Source organism: Gavialis gangeticus, unplaced genomic scaffold (assembly GCF_001723915.1).
Source record: "Gavialis gangeticus isolate Ggan-Ray unplaced genomic scaffold, GavGan_comp1, whole genome shotgun sequence".
Classification (NCBI taxonomy): Eukaryota; Metazoa; Chordata; order Crocodylia; family Gavialidae; genus Gavialis; species Gavialis gangeticus.
In genome coordinates, this window is record NW_017729030.1 from 30,661,413 (window position 1) to 30,678,595 (window position 17,183).

General features: G+C 43.2%; 1 protein-coding gene across 3 annotated transcripts in view; it reads right to left on the bottom strand.

Annotated features, from left to right (window-relative positions):
* The window catches only part of KIAA1109 (KIAA1109 ortholog), a 299,447-nt gene that overhangs the window by 222,816 nt on the left and 59,448 nt on the right, over positions 1-17,183 (bottom strand). For all 3 annotated transcript variants that reach the window (XM_019522065.1, XM_019522064.1, XM_019522063.1), the window contains exons 6-8: positions 16,756-16,942; positions 10,456-10,537; positions 9,591-9,784 (exon numbers count right to left, since the gene is read on the bottom strand). In XM_019522065.1, the coding sequence (XP_019377610.1) occupies positions 9,591-9,784; positions 10,456-10,537; positions 16,756-16,942 (463 nt within the window). The remainder of the gene's footprint in view (positions 1-9,590; positions 9,785-10,455; positions 10,538-16,755; positions 16,943-17,183) is intronic.

Consider the following 17,183-nt stretch of genomic DNA (forward strand, 5'->3'; position numbering starts at 1 on the left):
TTAAAAAAAAAAAAAAAAAAAGAGCATTCACCTTGTCCTACATTTCATTCTTCCATGTATTAATTGTTCTCGAACTAAAATAGGAACCAGGACCAGAGGGGCCTAGCAGGTACTTATATCATTATAAAAGTAGCAACTCAAATTTAAAAAATGCATTACTTTCCAGTCACTCCAACTTTCCAGCAATTTCACTTTTGAAGCTAAAATATTTTCTACAACCAATGTCTAACTCAAGATTATTTTGTTAAAAAAAAGAAAAAAGAAAAGAAAAAAAGTTTAAAAACAAAAACTGTCTAACAATTTATGAACTGATAGAAAAGGGAAAGGAGGAACACACAATTCATAAAACTGTTTCCTTGAACAGCCCCCTACAGCTGGGATGATTTGGACAGATATAGGGCTTGGCATGGAAATTGCCTTAATGAAAGAGAGATTTCTGCATATGCCTTAACACTGGATTTAAAAATTTTTTAAAAAGTGACATGGAAAACACATTCACTATATTTTACATGTGTATTTGGCTAATCTTTTAAGCATGCATTCAAAAAAGACAGGAGGTTCACTTTGCTGCACACTAAAATATACAGTAGGTACAGACCACTGTCAAAGAAATGTAAAGTTCAAGGTTCACAGGCCTGAAGCAAGATTTTTCTCACCTACCCTTCAAGTAACCGTTAGGACGGTGGGAAAAATACAGCCTGAGGGCTGGATCCGGCCCACAGGCGGGTGCCCACCAACTGAATAGATCAAGCCTGCAACTGGCACTGCAGCGCTCCACATGGAACCAAGCCCCGCCCACTCCCACCCGGGGCAGCCCACACCTGCTGACAGCCACTGTGCACAGCTTCCTGGCAGGGCTGCTCCCGGGGCAGCTACAGCTGCCCAGATACTGTTCAGCTCGCTGCGCCTCCAGCGGTTCCTCCTCCTCCTGCCCTTGCTGTACTGCCTCAGGCAGCAGGTAACATGGGAAAACCATGAGGATACATGCCAAGCAGCAGATGCCAACCAGGCAAGGGGAAACTGCAGCCAGGCGATTCCTGCCCCTGCATGCAGGGCTCCAGCTCCAGCAGACTGCTGCCTTTGACCCATTTGGCCACCCACAGGTGGCTGCTCCTTGCATCAGGCAGGCCAAGAGGGTGGAAGGCAGCTGGAGCTGGAGATCCATTCACTGGGGCAGGAGCCACTCGACTGCAGCTCCCCTGCATCTGACTAGGCATCTGCTGCCCAGCATGCATCCCCATGGCTTCCCTGCGTTACCTGCTGCCACGAGCACCGCAGCAGGGGGCAGAGTAGAAGGAGCCACCACTGGAGGCAGGGAAAGCCAAGCAGCATCTGGGCAGCTGTGGCAGCAGCCCTACCGGAAAGTTGCATGTGCTGGCTGGGGCCGGATCTGTGCTGTCTGGCAGATGTGGGGCTCAGCCCCATGCACAACACTGGGCCAGACTGCATCTGCACCACATCAGCCAGACAAGCTCTGCTGCATGGGCCTCTGGCCCCTCTTCCCACCAGCAACACACAATATATACAAGGGTAAGACTTTGTTTTGAGCTATTATGCAAATCACCTCATAAAACATAAATAAGGACAAAAATTATTTTTTGAAATAAATTAAAGTATGTTATAACAGAAGTTTGATTTTTAGTATACGACTTGATTTTTTATCTATAATTTATTTTAAAATGACATCTTCTGAAAAATTGTGCGCATGGCCCTCAGCAGCTCACAAAAACTCATTAAGTGACCCTCCAGCTGAGATAATTGCCCACCCCTGTCTTAAGAGATCCATGGATCAGGCAATCTATTTACTTTCAAACTTCCCAAAAGTGACAGGATAAGAATTCTTCATGTCCCTGTCCTGAGGTCTTTAAAAATCTGCAGGACAACAGATAACTTAGCTACTCACATTTTTATCTAACATTGGCTATGCTGTATGTAAGGAGTTGGGCAGTCAAGAGTGAAGGTCACAGAACTGCATACACTGCACTACCATAATGCTTACATTACATAGTAGGTCGCCTACTTACACCAGCAATTTTTTGTTACTCTGCATTCTATTTACATCTATATTACATTCTGTAAGTACAGTTTGCTAGGTTATATTTACATGAAATATATTGCTATTCTTTCTGCACAAAAAGTAAGCAGAACTACAAGCATTGCATTTGTATATTTAATGAAAAAAAGTACTTAAAAATGCTATTGTAAAAACTAATGCAAGGTATTTATTGAACACACTCACACATAAACAAGGGCAGATAGAAGAGTGTAAGTGAAGCTTTGCCTTTCCTGACTGAATAATTATCCATGTGATCTAAATTTAATTTCATTTAAAATAAAATTGTTACAAGGATTTTGAAGTGCTAGTTTTCATAAAAATCTTCTCTGCTACAGACAATTATACTCCAATATCTCCTTGTCTGACAAATTCACAAAAGCCATGTGAAGCCATGAAAGAGGAAGATGTCCACAGGGAAGTTGCAGTCACTGATGGAGGGGCCAAACCCTTCTCTTTCCAACCACTACAGCATAAGCTATTTTGCTATTACTCTGCCCCACTTTTGGAGTGGGGGAGGGGATGGGCACCTGAAAAAAGTGCCATAAAAATGCATAGTATTTACCATCTATATCTTTTACTTTTCTCTCAGTTTTAACCTTTCACTGCATCTACTCTGCTGTGTCTGTATCCAGTCTTCATGACTTGCTCTTTTTTTTAGCTCTGTATTTATCCTCTCAACTTCTCCTAGGCGCTCTCACCTTTCCTCTGCTTGTCTTCTCTACTTTCAGTAAGTCTTTTTCCCCACCACACACCCTCCTGCACGTCCTAAATAGGTTCTCTTGTGTACCTCAGTTCCCCACCACAATCTGGTGGGCCTCCCTAAAAAGAACGGAGAAGCACAGCAGCTGACTCAGGTGACAACATTTAATATGTCTGCATAGTGTTGCAGCTGAGAGCTCCCTGTAGAATAGCTACTCACAGTGTCACTAAACTCATTACTCCATATGATTCAGCTCCAGGTGTCAAGGTTTTTCAGTTTTTAACTTTTTTTTTTTGGCAAGAAGAAAGGGCAGGGCAAGGCAGGGCCTTCAGGTATCAGCCTGGAACAGACTGGAGGAGCTAGGAGGCTGGTCTTGATGTGTGTACATCAGGGCTGTTCAATTTTTAAGTGGCTGGGGGGTCACATGTCCCACAAGCCACAACAGCAGGGCCTACATGGACACTCCTCCACACCCCCTTGCACCATGGGCACTCTCGTCCACTGCACCACACACCAATGTGAGCACTCCCCCTCCCTTTCTCCCTGCTGCACAGTGCACCAGCTTGGATGCTCCCTACCCACCCTACCACACACATGGTCATGCCCTCATCTTCCACTTCCCATCCTGTGCTGAACTGCCTTGCCCAGTGGGGTGGGAGCAGGACGCATAAGCTGGAGGAGACTGGAGGAGACAGGGGGATCCCCAGACACTTCAGCTACCATTGCAGATGTAACAGGGGGAACAGCAGACAGCCAGGAGCCCAGAGAAACAAACAATTTCACTGCTCACTGGCCACATGCAGCCTATAGGCTGTCAGTTAGACAACCATGATGTACACTATTAACTAACTTGCCAGTTTCATTTTCACAAGCTCCTCTATTAACTACTTTTAAACATGCAGATCTATTAAAGATTACAAAGCTGTGCTAAACTACTTAACGTTATCAAAGTCCAAAAAGGGCATGGGGCAGGCCCCAAAGATAAGGGCATCTCCAGTTTTCAAGGAAACATGATTACTATGCACAAGACCTACCATGACCTTGGATGCATTCTCGCCACTCACTTTTTAACCAGGAGATACGGGAATAAAGGGATATCTTTAGTGGAAGCAGGGCAACAAGTTATTAACATGATCAAGTTATTCCTGTTTGGAAATAACCTTGTTTTTGTTTCAATAACTGGCTAGAGAATGTTGCTTTATTGGTTTTATTCAGATGGTGAAATCAGTTGTTTTTTTTTCCCTAGCAGAAATTTCTTCAGCCCTCCCACATACTTAAAAGCAGTAAGGGTGAGTGTGCACATATTCACACAAGAAAATGTTTTATAAATAAATATATTAAACATTCTGCAAATAGATTAAAACATATGAAAGATGTCCTTAAAGTTTTTTTTACTTGTCATCTTTTTAAAAGACAAGCAGAAGTAGGGCAAGATGAATAATTGATTCTTCAATCTGGCAGCCAAACGAAAAATATTAGATTTTATCTAACAGAAAGATGTTTCCTTTTCCACTGTCTCAGGCTGAGTATAGAAGCATTGTGTTACTCTCAAAACACTCCATACCATTTTGGGTGCCAAAAACAAACAAAAACAACAAAAGACAAAACCATAATTAATAGAAACAAATAGAGTCTGAAACTTAGATACTATTCACAAAACACAAAGAAAATGGGGTAGGTTATGACAACAGTAGTGTTCCCCCCCTCCCTTTTGCTCAATAGCCAAAGAGACAGGGCCACTCCATTAGGATACAAGAGACCCAGATTCAGTTCCCTCCTCTGCCTAAGTCCACAACTGCCACATCCCTGAAGAGCATCTTGCCCACAGGAAAGATTGCCCACCTTTTCTTCACCGGTTGTGGAAACATAACCAAAGAGAGTATGGGGTTTGTTTGTTTTTTGGGGTTTTTTTAACCAAAAGTATTCAAAAAATTCAAACCAAATTTACAACGATTTTTTGGGCTGACCAAAATCACATTCACAAATGGTGAACATCAACTAAGTTCATTTACCCCTAGACAAAGCAAGGAAAAGAGAAACTTCAGAAAGCTAAAACTACACTTTGAAAGTGCCAAAGTTTTTGAAAACACAGAAATTAAGACTATTTCGGGAATCTTTACTCAACCACAATATACACCTTGCTCAAAACATAAAAGGATCTACCATGCAATTAGCGTTTCAGAACACTCTTGATCAGTAAGCAATTTGTGCCAGAATGGTAAAAAACATAAACATCAAGAAGCAGCATAAAAATTAGGAAGGAACTCGTCAGGAACATAGTTCTCCAGCTTTGAATGGCCTGAAGTGGAGAGCAAAAAAGAGGGGAAGGAAAACCCCTCACATCAGTCCGCACTGTCAACAGTTCTCGTCTCAGTATAGCAGGAATGGGGTTTTTTGTTAACTAAGTATTTATACAAAATCCTATCCTCTTCATGACACCAACAAAAGCTAAAACTAAAGGCAAAACTAACTTTGAAGACTGTGTTACAAAAGGTCTTAAATTCAGTTTGCTTCAACAAGGCACATCCTATAATGAACCATCCACCAGAAATTACTGGCTGGGTGATGCATGCCTAACGAATCACTTATAACTAGGGCCCTGAGAAAAATCACAACTTCGCAGACTGTGTGGAAACTGTGAAACTCGCCCCATACCGCAATTAAGGGTCACTAGCATAGGCGGCGGAAGGCCAGGGCTAATGAGGCTTAGCCCCCACAAATGCAGGGCAGCGCAGAGGGCCACAGGGCAGCCTAGGCACAGGCTCTGGGCACCTGCAGTGGTGGGGGAGAGGCGCAGACAGACGAGGAGACTGCAGGTGACACGTAGAGAGTGAAGGTGTGGCAGGGAGATTGAGGCAGCAGCTTGTGCTGAGCCTGCATGACAAGGGAGGGAGTGGGGCAAGGGTGGTGGCTAGGGCTGGGAGTGATGCCCAGTCAGCGCAATGCACAGTGCCCAGGGCAGGAATGCACAGCCAGGGGTCCTGGCTGGGGAGCAGAAGAGAGCCATGGGCAGCTCATGGTGGGGGGGCACTCCCCAGCACTGTATGCCCTTCTGGGAAGGGGTCAGGCACCAGAGGTCATGTTGGGGGGGCAGGCTGGAAGGGACATGGGAGACTTGTGCCCCCCTAGATTTCTGCACCCAGTGGGACACAGGGCTGCAGCCTGGCTGGACTGGCATTGTAGGCTTTGGAATAGATAGATAAACATAGAGGTATCAGTTGGACATATGAAACATCATAACCAGAAGGAAACATAATTCAACATCATGCTTGCCATCAGATAACTTCAAAGTAAATAGACTGGTCTAACTTTTATCTGGGCCTAAATATGCACAAAATGAACTTTTCCAACCAGGAGATCTCACACCACACCTTCAGCTCTCCTGTGAAATATGAGTTTTCAATTCCACCTAGGAAAAATTTTACCGTCTTCGCATTCTCCTATGCCTGAAGAAGGACAAATGTGCCCAAAAGCCTGCAAATAAAGAATTTTTTTTTTTGCAAAAATCTAGTTTGTCTAATAAAAGCTATCACCTCTATCAAGAATTCTGATTTCAGTTGAACACAATATTTTATTGATATATTTACATTTTTAAAGCAATTTAGAAGCCTACCAGTGTCTCAATACCTATTATATTAGGATATATCTATGCACACCTCAATGCATACATGTTTCATTTTAATCATGGAAGAATGTGCATTTGGGGGTTTTTTTTAAATCAGAGAATTTTGGATTTTTTTATTTATTTTTTTTTAATCTGAGAAAACCAGGATCTGTGGGTCATGGTATATAGGGCCAAAATTCTAACTAAACAGGTGTGTATGTTACATTCATCTCATACAAGTGCTTATATTATGGGTCTTTGTCCTGTTATCTAAAAGCCTACCTGGGTTGCATTTCCTCCGTTTCATCCATTAGCTACGCTCAGAATTTTTACAGTAGCATTATACTGTCTCTTAGTGTACTTTTGCATATCTTGTTCAAAGACAACCAATCTGCATTATACACATGACCTTCCACTGTACTTGGATTTACTGTATTTACTCAAATATAAGATAGTCCTGAACAGCAAGATGACCCTCCACCCCACCCCCAATAATAAGCTTCTATACACAGAAACTTCATAAATGTGTTATAATTTCCTGGTATAGAATCTAATTGTTGGCAGTTTACCTTGAATTTGTCCAACTCCTACTATTAAAACAGGGGTAATAGTGGCAGTGGAAGGGTCAGGTGCTCCCCTTGCCCTCTGCCCCCCTCCCCCCCACACAACTTTCCTCCCCTGCAGCCCCTTCCTTCCCTACTCCTTACTGTCAGGCCCTGCTCTCCTTGAGCACATGTAAGTGAGGGGCAAATATGAAAACACTAAAATTTGAAATAAACTAAATTACTACAAGTGTATTTATCTGAAATTGATGCATTTTATGTTTTCTTGAAACTGCTGCAAGTTTTAACAGAAGTCCTCCATAACCATAGGCTGCACTTTGGCACCTACTTACACATAATACAAACCATGCTGGATATTAATTCAAAGCCAAAAGGCTCATAATTTACCATATAGTTCATTGGGCTGTACCCCAGCAGAATGAACAGTGTTTCAAGCCATACTGACCCCACAGCTCAGCACTGCTCAGTATGTATGCTTACTCCAAATACCCCTCCCCCACCAAACAAACTGCTAATTAGCCCCCAGTTCATAACTGGAACTGGGTCTTCCTGTCACAAGTCCTGGTTTCCTCCAAAAATGTATATGCAGACGTGGTTCACAGCAACCTGGGCCAACTCCACCTTATGAAGGCAGGGTCATACTAATCATATAATCACAGAGGGAGAGACAGAAGGATATGGGTGAACAGTTTGGGGCCCCGTTTGGTAGTTTGCTAGACATTTAAACCTGGTGAAGCAACAGGAATCACTGGACATGGGAAAGAAAGGCACTGCTCAGCTGTGGAACTGAAGAGGAAGTCTAGTTATATTCAGCGTAGTAGCTGACCATGACTTGAAAAAGAGAGTCAGCACTGAGGGTGACAGAGAAATGGGCACTACCATATATCTTATTCAGATGGGCTGCACTAACTTATTCTTGTGGTAGGGGAAACACCATGTAGTTGGGTCCATGAAGGCAGTTTTCCTTAAGCACCCAGGGGATAACTGCTCTTCTGGTGTGATTTAGTACCCATCAAGGTGTTAGGGCTTTAAGTCCACTTTATGGAAATGGGAGGCTCCTGCCTAGCCTTCTCCTGTGGCCTTATGGAGAAGGGCAAGCACAACTTGGGGGCATCTGAACCCGAAGCCTCCAGGCTTGGGCCTACACGTAGGATGCCTGCCAAAGACGTAGAAAGATCTGAAGCCCCTTATGGGGGTAGAAGATGTTTGCTGGTTGTAGAGCCTTGGACTTAATTTGGCTGATTTGGCTTGGCACATGAAAAATTTGCCGCATATGGGCCATGTGTTTTATAACCACGCTCAGGGTTGGCCGCATTTAATCAGTTTCATAGCTGGTTTCCATTACTGAGCACATGATGCTTCTGGCAGCAGTTTAATGATAGACAATGTATTTAATGAGGTTTCCCTGTATGCAAATACAAGATGACGAGGTTTTCCCTGCCCCATGCTGATTGGGGATAAACTTAGTCTTATTTTCAAGTAAACAGAGTGCTATGACATAAACCTGGAGACCATAGTTCTCACCTTAAATGAGTTATATTACAGCCATCACTTTAAGGAAGTTTAGTAATAAAATCAGATGAACTCTGGCAATAAGCAGAGCTTGAAATAAAACTTCAACAGTTAGTCAAATTCAGAATTGATAAATCAACAACATTTTTTGGGATCACAATCAAGGGATTTAATCCCTACTATGCCCACCTTATTTACAAAGTTACACAACATCATGGTTTTTACTGTTTTTCACACTTATAACTATAATATGCAGTTAGCATCAAGTTGAGTTTGTCCCAAAATAAACAGTTGCAGATCCAGGCTTCAGCAGCAAGTAGTTTGTAACCAAACTTGACCAAAGGAAAATAAAAACCCTATCGGAGATAGTAAACATAGCACAGAGTGCACAGAGAGGCTTTAAAGCTCACAGGAAGGCAACATGAACCCTTACATTTTTCTACCTAAATAATACGGTATTAAAAGTCTAAGGCAAGATTCTATTACATCTATTAGACACTCTAGTGTGACCTTATTCTAGCCACCTCAAGTGCCTGAAAAACAATTAATGCAAAAGATGGATGTGTCCTCCTCCTGTTCACAGGCCCATACTACTCCCAGGGCTTCAGAGGTATAATCCTATGGGACAACAGTAACACCCTGCAGACTGGATGCCATGCCCTACAGGAATCCCTTGCAGGAAGATTGTGGCCCTGGGCTGCCCACTCTCTTGCCATAAGCAAATAAATATTGCCTGCAAATAGGTGGCACAAACTATGCCTAAGAATGGTCGCACTCGTATAAAGTTGGGCACTTCTCGTGTGACAAAGGGCTAAAAGATGTCTGTTTGCTCAAGTTTTGTGCTCCCATAAAAATCATGGTGGCAAGCATGCAAGGTTTGCAGCCTTTGTGACTTAGCCCTATGGCTAAGAGGATGGTGTCTTACAAATGTAGCAAGTTAATGTTTTTTCAGAGACTTGAGCAGGATAGAAGAGAATCATTCTTTGGAACTTAATAGGAAAAACAGAATAGGTCCCAAAAGTTCAAAATCTTTGTAGGTAGCAGCCAATATATTAACTAAGTATCCTGATAGAAGGAAACTAAAGACCACAATAGGCAGGTGAACAGAAGACAGTTAAAGTCTTGTAATCTATTGCAACAAATAAAATCTCTTACTCATCATTTTGAAGACCAACGTATCTGGGACTGGGAACCAACATGACTCTGACATTTTCTAGTTTTCCTTTCACAATGTGCATAAACTGGTCAAGGTGACTTGAAGGTGGTTTTGTGGTATATGTTAAGAAAGCATCATCAAAATTAATGCAGAGTGTTTGCGGCTGATAATGATTCCCAAATGCCAAGCGACCCTAAGTTAAAAGAAAGACAAATTACTCTTTGCTTACATAGCTTACACAGAAATAACTAAAAATGAAAAACTATGCAAGTAAAGACTACAAGTGGAAGCCTAGCCCTAAGTCACAGCAAAACTTCTATTGTTTTGAATAACAGAGCCAGGATTTTACCTTACACGCAGCTCTAACTCACTAACAGCAATAGGACTTCTTGCAGAAATATCAACGTGCTAAATTGTTAGTGGTGAATTAAATGCAACTCTACAAACAAACTTTTAAACATGGAAATTCTCATATCAATCGAATGGATTTTCTGGTGAATCACATTTGTGAAGTAAAGCTAACTTAATCTTTGAGGAGTAAAAAAAGGGTCCAAATATTTTTATTTAAAAAAAAAAGTGACCAAAAAAAATAGCTTTAGTATCATGTACCACCCAGTCCTAATTTTCTGGTCTTGCTTAAAAAAAAAAAAACTAAGCATTTCAAACACATCTTTTGTTTTGTTTTTTCCAATGTTAGCAGGTCTTGTGCCGAAAAAGAACAGAGCCCATTTTAAATTACTTTCGTGCTTGAAAAAAAGAAAAGCACAGAATGAAAATACAATCAAGCCAAATATAAAAATGAAGTCTTTAGCTGTGGAAGTTTCAAAATTCTTTTTAGTCAGTCAAAAGGAATATTTCACTTACCGTGCTCACATTCACTTTGATGACAGGAATGAGGGATCTCCAGGAAGAGGAAGGGCCTTGAGATTCCGTTTTTACTTTAACACTGGAAAAAATACACACATGATAATACATATCCAACATCACAGAAAGAAAATAGGGGGAAAAAAAAAAAATCAGAATTAAAATCTTTTACAACTAACATCAGTTATTGTATTAAAAGCTGCTGTGGTTTCTTTACTACGTGCAGTAGTAGATTTTACTGGACATGCAGCAATAACTGTTAAAATCCCTTAAAATCTATGTTTAAGTACCACAGTTAATTGTAAGGACAGTCCAACTTAACAAGTAACATCTGTTTTTTCCTGGAAATTTTCATATTATACTCATTATACTAGTAACATGAATTGTCTACCTGCTATTAAACTTGAGCAATAATGACCAAAGCACAGCACTATCTTAGAAAGAAACAACTGACTAGGAAGAGTTAATGGCCATCTTCAGAGGTTCAGGCCATTAACCTGACAAAATACCCTGGTAACGATAGCTACAGCATAGTAGCTATAGCCTTTCCAAACTGAAAGAAGAAACACAGAGTAGACCTGAATATTTCTTTGTTTTTTTCTTTGAAAAAAATTAGCAGAAGTATTAACCAATATGGCCCAAGGCCTTTTCCAGAAAATTAAGTATGCCAAATATTAAAATCTTCATAGAATTCATAGACATTAGGGCTGGAAGGGACCTTGAAGATCATCAAGTCCAGCCCCCTGCCCCAGGGGTAGGAAGTCAGCTAGGGTCAAAGGATCCCAGCAAGATAAGCATCCAAATGTTTCTTGAATGAGTCCAAAGAGTAGGTACCTGCACCACCCCAGGCCTTGGGGGCTCGGACAGTAAACAAGTTTTTCCTTATGTCCAGCCTGAAATGGTCTTGGAGGAGTTTATGACTGTTGGAATTGGAAAAGGCTTAAGCATTTAATACCTGTCTTTATTTCAGTCTTCAAAAATAGGGTAAAGCTGCCAGAGAGAGAGAACAGCAAAGATAGGGAAGGAGACAAGCAATCTAGCGTAGAAGAACAACAGGTTAAGGCTTACTTAGAGAAGCGAGATGCTTTAAAATCAGCAGGGTTGGATGGAATCCACCCTAAGGTACTAAAGGAATTGACTGAGGTAATTGTAGAGCTATTACAGTGTTGAGAATGGATGACTGAGGTAATTATAATAGCTCTACAATTACCTCAATCAATCACTCATTTCTCAACACTGAGAATTCATGGAGGTCAGATGAGGTCCTGGATGACTGGAAAAGGGTAAGCATCTTCCCTTTCTTGTAAGATGAGCGCTTAGGAAGATGTAGGGATTACGGACCAGTCAGCCTGACCTTCAGCGAATATCATGGAGCACGTCCCCAAGGAATCTATTACAAAGCACCTGGAAGAGAAGACAGTGATCAGGAACAGCCGGAACGGAACTAACAAGAACAAGTCATGCCTCACCGCCCTGATTTCCTTCTATTAAGGTGACAGGCTCTAAGGATGGGAGAACAGCAATGGATGTGATATAACTTGACTTTAGCTTTTGAAAGTCTCCCACAATATTCTCATTAACAAACAAACTAACAAACTACAGACTAGATGAAAGTACTCCAAAGTGGATACATAACTGGTTAGATCATTGTGCTCAGCAAGGAATCATCAATGGTTCCATGCCTACTTAGAAGGAGGTATCAAGTGCAGTTCCCCAGGGGTCTATCCTGGGTTCAGTACTTTTCAACATCCTCATTAATGATTTGAAAAATGGGACTGAGCACGCATGCATAGTAAATTTGCAGGTGACAAGCTGGGTGGAGTTGCAGGTGCTCTAGAGGGCAGGAATAGGATCCAGAATGACATGATAGGATGGAAAAATGGTCTGCAATCAGTGAGATAAGATTCAACAAGTCTAAGTGCAAAGTTCTGCATTTGGGACAAAATAATTGCATGCATGAATACAGACTGAGAAATCACTGCTAAGGTTGCAGAATTGCAGAAAAGGACCTTGGGGTTACAGTAGACCATAAGTTGAATATGAGCAAACAGCATGCTCTCGTTGCCAAAAAGGCCAACAGCATACAGGGTTGTGTCAACAGAAGTGTCATCTGCAGGTCAAGGGAAGTAATTCTTCTTTTCTATGCAGCACTGGTGAAGCTCCATCTGAACAACTGCATCCAGTTTTGGGTCCCACACTCTCCAACCTATGCACATCCTTCTTGGAAAAGTCCAGTACAAAGCAACAAAAATGATTTGAGGACTGGAAACTAAGACTTAGGAAGAGAGGCTGAAAGAGTTAGGGTTACCTGAGGGAGGATTTGATAAGAGTCTTCAAATACGAGAAGAGCAATTATAGAGAGGATAGAGAGAGACCTATTCTCTGTGTCTGTAGGGGACAGGACTAGAAGCAATGGCCTCAAACTGCACCAGGTTTTAGATTAGGAGAACCTTTCTATGATGGTGGTTAAAGATACAGGAACATGCTAACTAGACAAACTGCTAAATCTCTATCCCTGGAAACTTTCAAAAAGAGCAATATTTGACTCATGGTTTAGTCAAGGATGATCCTGCCTTAAGCAGAGGGCTGGACTAAATGACCTTATGAAGTCCCTTCCAGCTCTACCTTCTGATGATAGTGTACCCCATTCAGTTGCCATTCCTGTACACCAATGACAATTTTGTGGATGAAACCAAAAAAAGATGCACATAAATGACTGATCACTGAAAAAAATAGATGAAGGGCAGAGACATTAGGACTCAGATAGGGGAACATTTTTCACAGAAAAATCATTCACTGTCTGACCTCAGTTATTGTGTGCTCAGAGGACATCAACCCAACGCCTTTAATAAGATGAACATGAGAACATAAATTAATTAGCCTGTTGGACACTAAGTACACCAGGGACAACACAGAAAATGATTTCCAGGGTCATTATAATCCACCAGATATTTGCTAACTTCTGCACTTCACAGGTGCAAGAATACAAGATCAACAACACCTGTGAAAAATGAAGTTCTCATTGTATAAGGCAGAACTATTCATTACCAAGTATTCCTGTCTATCCAACTTGCTAAAGCAAGATGTAAGACATCTTCCCACCTGTATGACTAATGAAACAGGATTTCTATAGGCAACTTCACTGAAAAGTTTTGATTCATGGATTGGTAGGACCTATTCTTCATTTGCTGCAGAAGATGCAGAGTGAATGAAGTAGGGAGTCACAAAAATAGAAGACAGTAACATAATTACATCAGTTCCTTCTTCAAATACCCATCTTTCCCTCCAGAAAAACTTGCTCCAAATATGCCATTGCTCCTGTTTCCGTTACCAGATCAGGGCCTCCTTGTCCAATCAGTCCTAGGTTCACCATCAGTCTTAACGAGTCCTAATCCCAAACTGCCTACATTCCTAATCAGAGTCCTTCTCCACAACCCACTGCCAGTTCCATTTCAACAAGACTTAATTCCCTCTTTTCCCTTGGCCTCCGTTGTGCCTCATCTCTTCCCATGCTAAGCTATTTCTGTGCTGCCTCAGTGCCAACAAAGGTGCGCTGACAACACAGAAAGAGGGAGAGTCGCTGTTCTATTTTTTGCTGCCTGGAACTATCATGATCCAAAGCAAAAAATTAGGGAGAAAAATGAAGTTGCAGCTCCTCTGACTCGAGCTACAGCATGAACAATCACTCTGTGAGGATACTACTTGTGCAGTCCTGTCTAGTATAAAACCTGTATCTAAGGGCATATTTAGTGAAAAAAGTCTGTGAAGGTCTATCACAGGGGTGGGCAAAATGTGGCCCATCAGGCAATTCTATCCGGCCTGTGGGACCCCTAAAAAATTTAAAAAATTAATACTTATCTGTCCCTGGCTGCATGTCATGCGGCCCTCAATGGCTTGCCAAAATTCAGTAAGCGGCCCTCGGCCCAAAATAATTGCCCACCCCGGTCTATCAGGTCTCAAGTAAACATACAAAAAAAAGTTTGCATCTTTTTCAAAAGCATATAATCTCGCTGATTTGAGGCCAATTTTCTGGACAGCAGAAAAACGCACATTCCTCACACAGAGGCTACTCCAGCAGTGGGCAATTATTTTAGCTGGAGGGCCACTTAATGACTTTTGGCACGATATCAAAGGGTCCACCAGTAGCCCCACCCCTTGACAGGTACCCTGCCTTGATCACAATCGTGGGGCTGGAAGTCCCACTGCTAACCCCTGACCTTTGCCACCAGAAGTCCTTCCCTTTGCCCCTGGAGGTACTCCTTTGGGAGGGGAGGGGAGGGGAGGGTTGCCATCTTGGAACTGGAAAAAAAACAAATAGTATACTAAAAAAAAAAAAAAAAAAAAAAAATCTAATACAACATTTTAATTTTATTTTAAAAAATATTTGTCCCAATTTACATGCATTTGCATAGTGTATATAGAGGCAAATCTCATAATAGCTAAAAAAGTCTTACTCTTACATATGGTGTGGGGGGTTTGTGGGGGGTGTAGGGGTGTGAGGGGAGTGTAGGGCCTGTGGAAGGGTGTGGGTGTCAGAGTGTGTGGAGTTTGCAGGCGGTGTATGGGGGATGTGGGGTTTGTGAGAGGGTGTGGGAGCCCCTTTCACATGCCCACTCCCAGCCCTTCCATGGCACACAGACCCTACTGCTGGGGGAGCAGCAGCAGCAGCCGCTTGGGTGCTTGTGGCCTATGTCAGGCAGAGCCCCAGCAATGCCCAGCTCCAGCAGAGTCCTGGGAGCTGCAAGTGGTGGCACAGAGTCGACCCAGCCTGCTGGCAAATGTCTTCAAACTAGACCAGTCTGGCTTGATGCCAGCATGTGGGGCTCGTGGCACTACAGACAAGAGCCACGCGCAAGCAGGCCGAGCTGGTTTCATGCTTCCACGTGGGGCTTCCAGCACTCGAGCAGGAAGCCACACATGGTGGCACAGAACCTGCCAGGCCAATGGCACATGACTCCCCATGTTTTTTGGTCTGTACACCATCAGGCCGGGCGGGCTCCATGCTGCCACTCGGGCTCCCAACACTACAGCCAGGAATGCATGCCACTGGGTCAGGCTGGCTCACTGGAATGCTGCGAGCCCCACACAGAGGCACGGAGCCAGCCTGGCCTGGCCTGGCCTGGCCCAACAGCATGCAGCTCCCGCCTGTGGTACCAGGAACCACACAGGGTGGCATGGAGCCAGCCTGGTCTGGGTTCAAAGGCGCATGCCAGCTGGGGGTGGGAAAAGAGGCTCTGCCTGCTGCAGGCCATGAACACCCCGAGGGCCTGCTGCCTGCTACTGCTGCTGCCAGCAGTGGAGGCTGTGCACCATGGAGAAAGGGGCAGCCCCACACACACAAACCCCGCCCTGCACTCCCCACGCCCACCCATCCACACACGTGTGCCATCAGGCCAGGCAAGCTCCCTGACACCATGTGCGACTCCTGGCACTGCAGGCAGGAGCTTCCCTCCCCACTCACCAGCTGTCCAGAAAACCACCACTGCACTCAGTGCCCCCAGCTGGAGTGCTGGGAGCCCCACAGAAGTGAAGGCACAGAGCCCACCCAGTTGAATGGCGCATGACCTCTGAAAGCCCATGCCTCCCTGTGGCTTTCAGTGGGGCAGCCGCTGGCCAGTAATAATTGTTTTTTGGATGGGCCCTGCGGGGCAGATAGAATGGCCTGGTAGGCCGCATCCAGCCCGAGCCATATTTTGCCTGCCCCTGGGCTACACTCTAGCAAATTTTAAGTCCCTGTGGCAAGGCGTGAAAGTTCCCTAGCAGTGGTTCTGCATAAAGTAGCTCATACCATTGTACACAGGGTATACAGGAGGACTCTCCCCAATCCAATTATTTTTTATATGACAAAATAAACAAACGAATAGGAAAACAAAGTTTTTTCCCCCCCTCACAAAAGAAACCCAGGAAATTAGAAGGATTTTGAAGCTCTGGAACACCAGATTCTGCCAATGCAGAACTGGTCCTGAAACTTTAGTTGCTGTTTATATAAGTTCTTCCTCAAGATGCTGCTGTCTGGTTACTTCTCTATTATTCGGTGTCCATATCATTCCTATAATTAATCCCTTTCATAAATTTCATCCATTACCATATTTTGCCCCATTATTCTAAGTATATTTTACAGCAAGCCTCTAATCAACACAGGAGGAAAAACTGTTTAAAATTTACGTAACCAATTACTTTCCTATTTGCACTACCTTCCAGCAAAGACGATTAATGGTGCTGAAAACTGAACCTTGACTGATAGGTTAGAGCAGTGTTTTTGATAAAGACAAATACTGAAATAAAGTTATAATATTTTACCTTTCAAGATTGGCATGTGTTCTTTGTCTCCCATTTACTTGTGCTTTTTCATCCTCTTTCTTTGGTGGAATTATTGTCGGATCCAGACCAAATAAATCTTGAAGCTGTCCATAAAGCTCAGAGCGGTTGTAGACATGAAATTCAAAATCATTCACCATGATATACAGTCTAGTTTCTGACTTTGGATCTGAAGTGCAGCAGAAAATACAGATTATTCTACAATTCTATTCAGTTATGGCGACCACCTTCTCAAAAAGCAAAAGCAGGACACCAAGCCTCCACGGCCTGCTCTGCCCTCCTGTACCAGGTCCCGCCATGGAAACCCCAGTAGGAAAGCAGCATGGTGAGGAGCCCTGAGCCTGCAGTGGGCAGCCCATCCCCAACCCCGCACACAAACCTGGGGGGGGGGGGCCCCCCCCCCAAAAGGG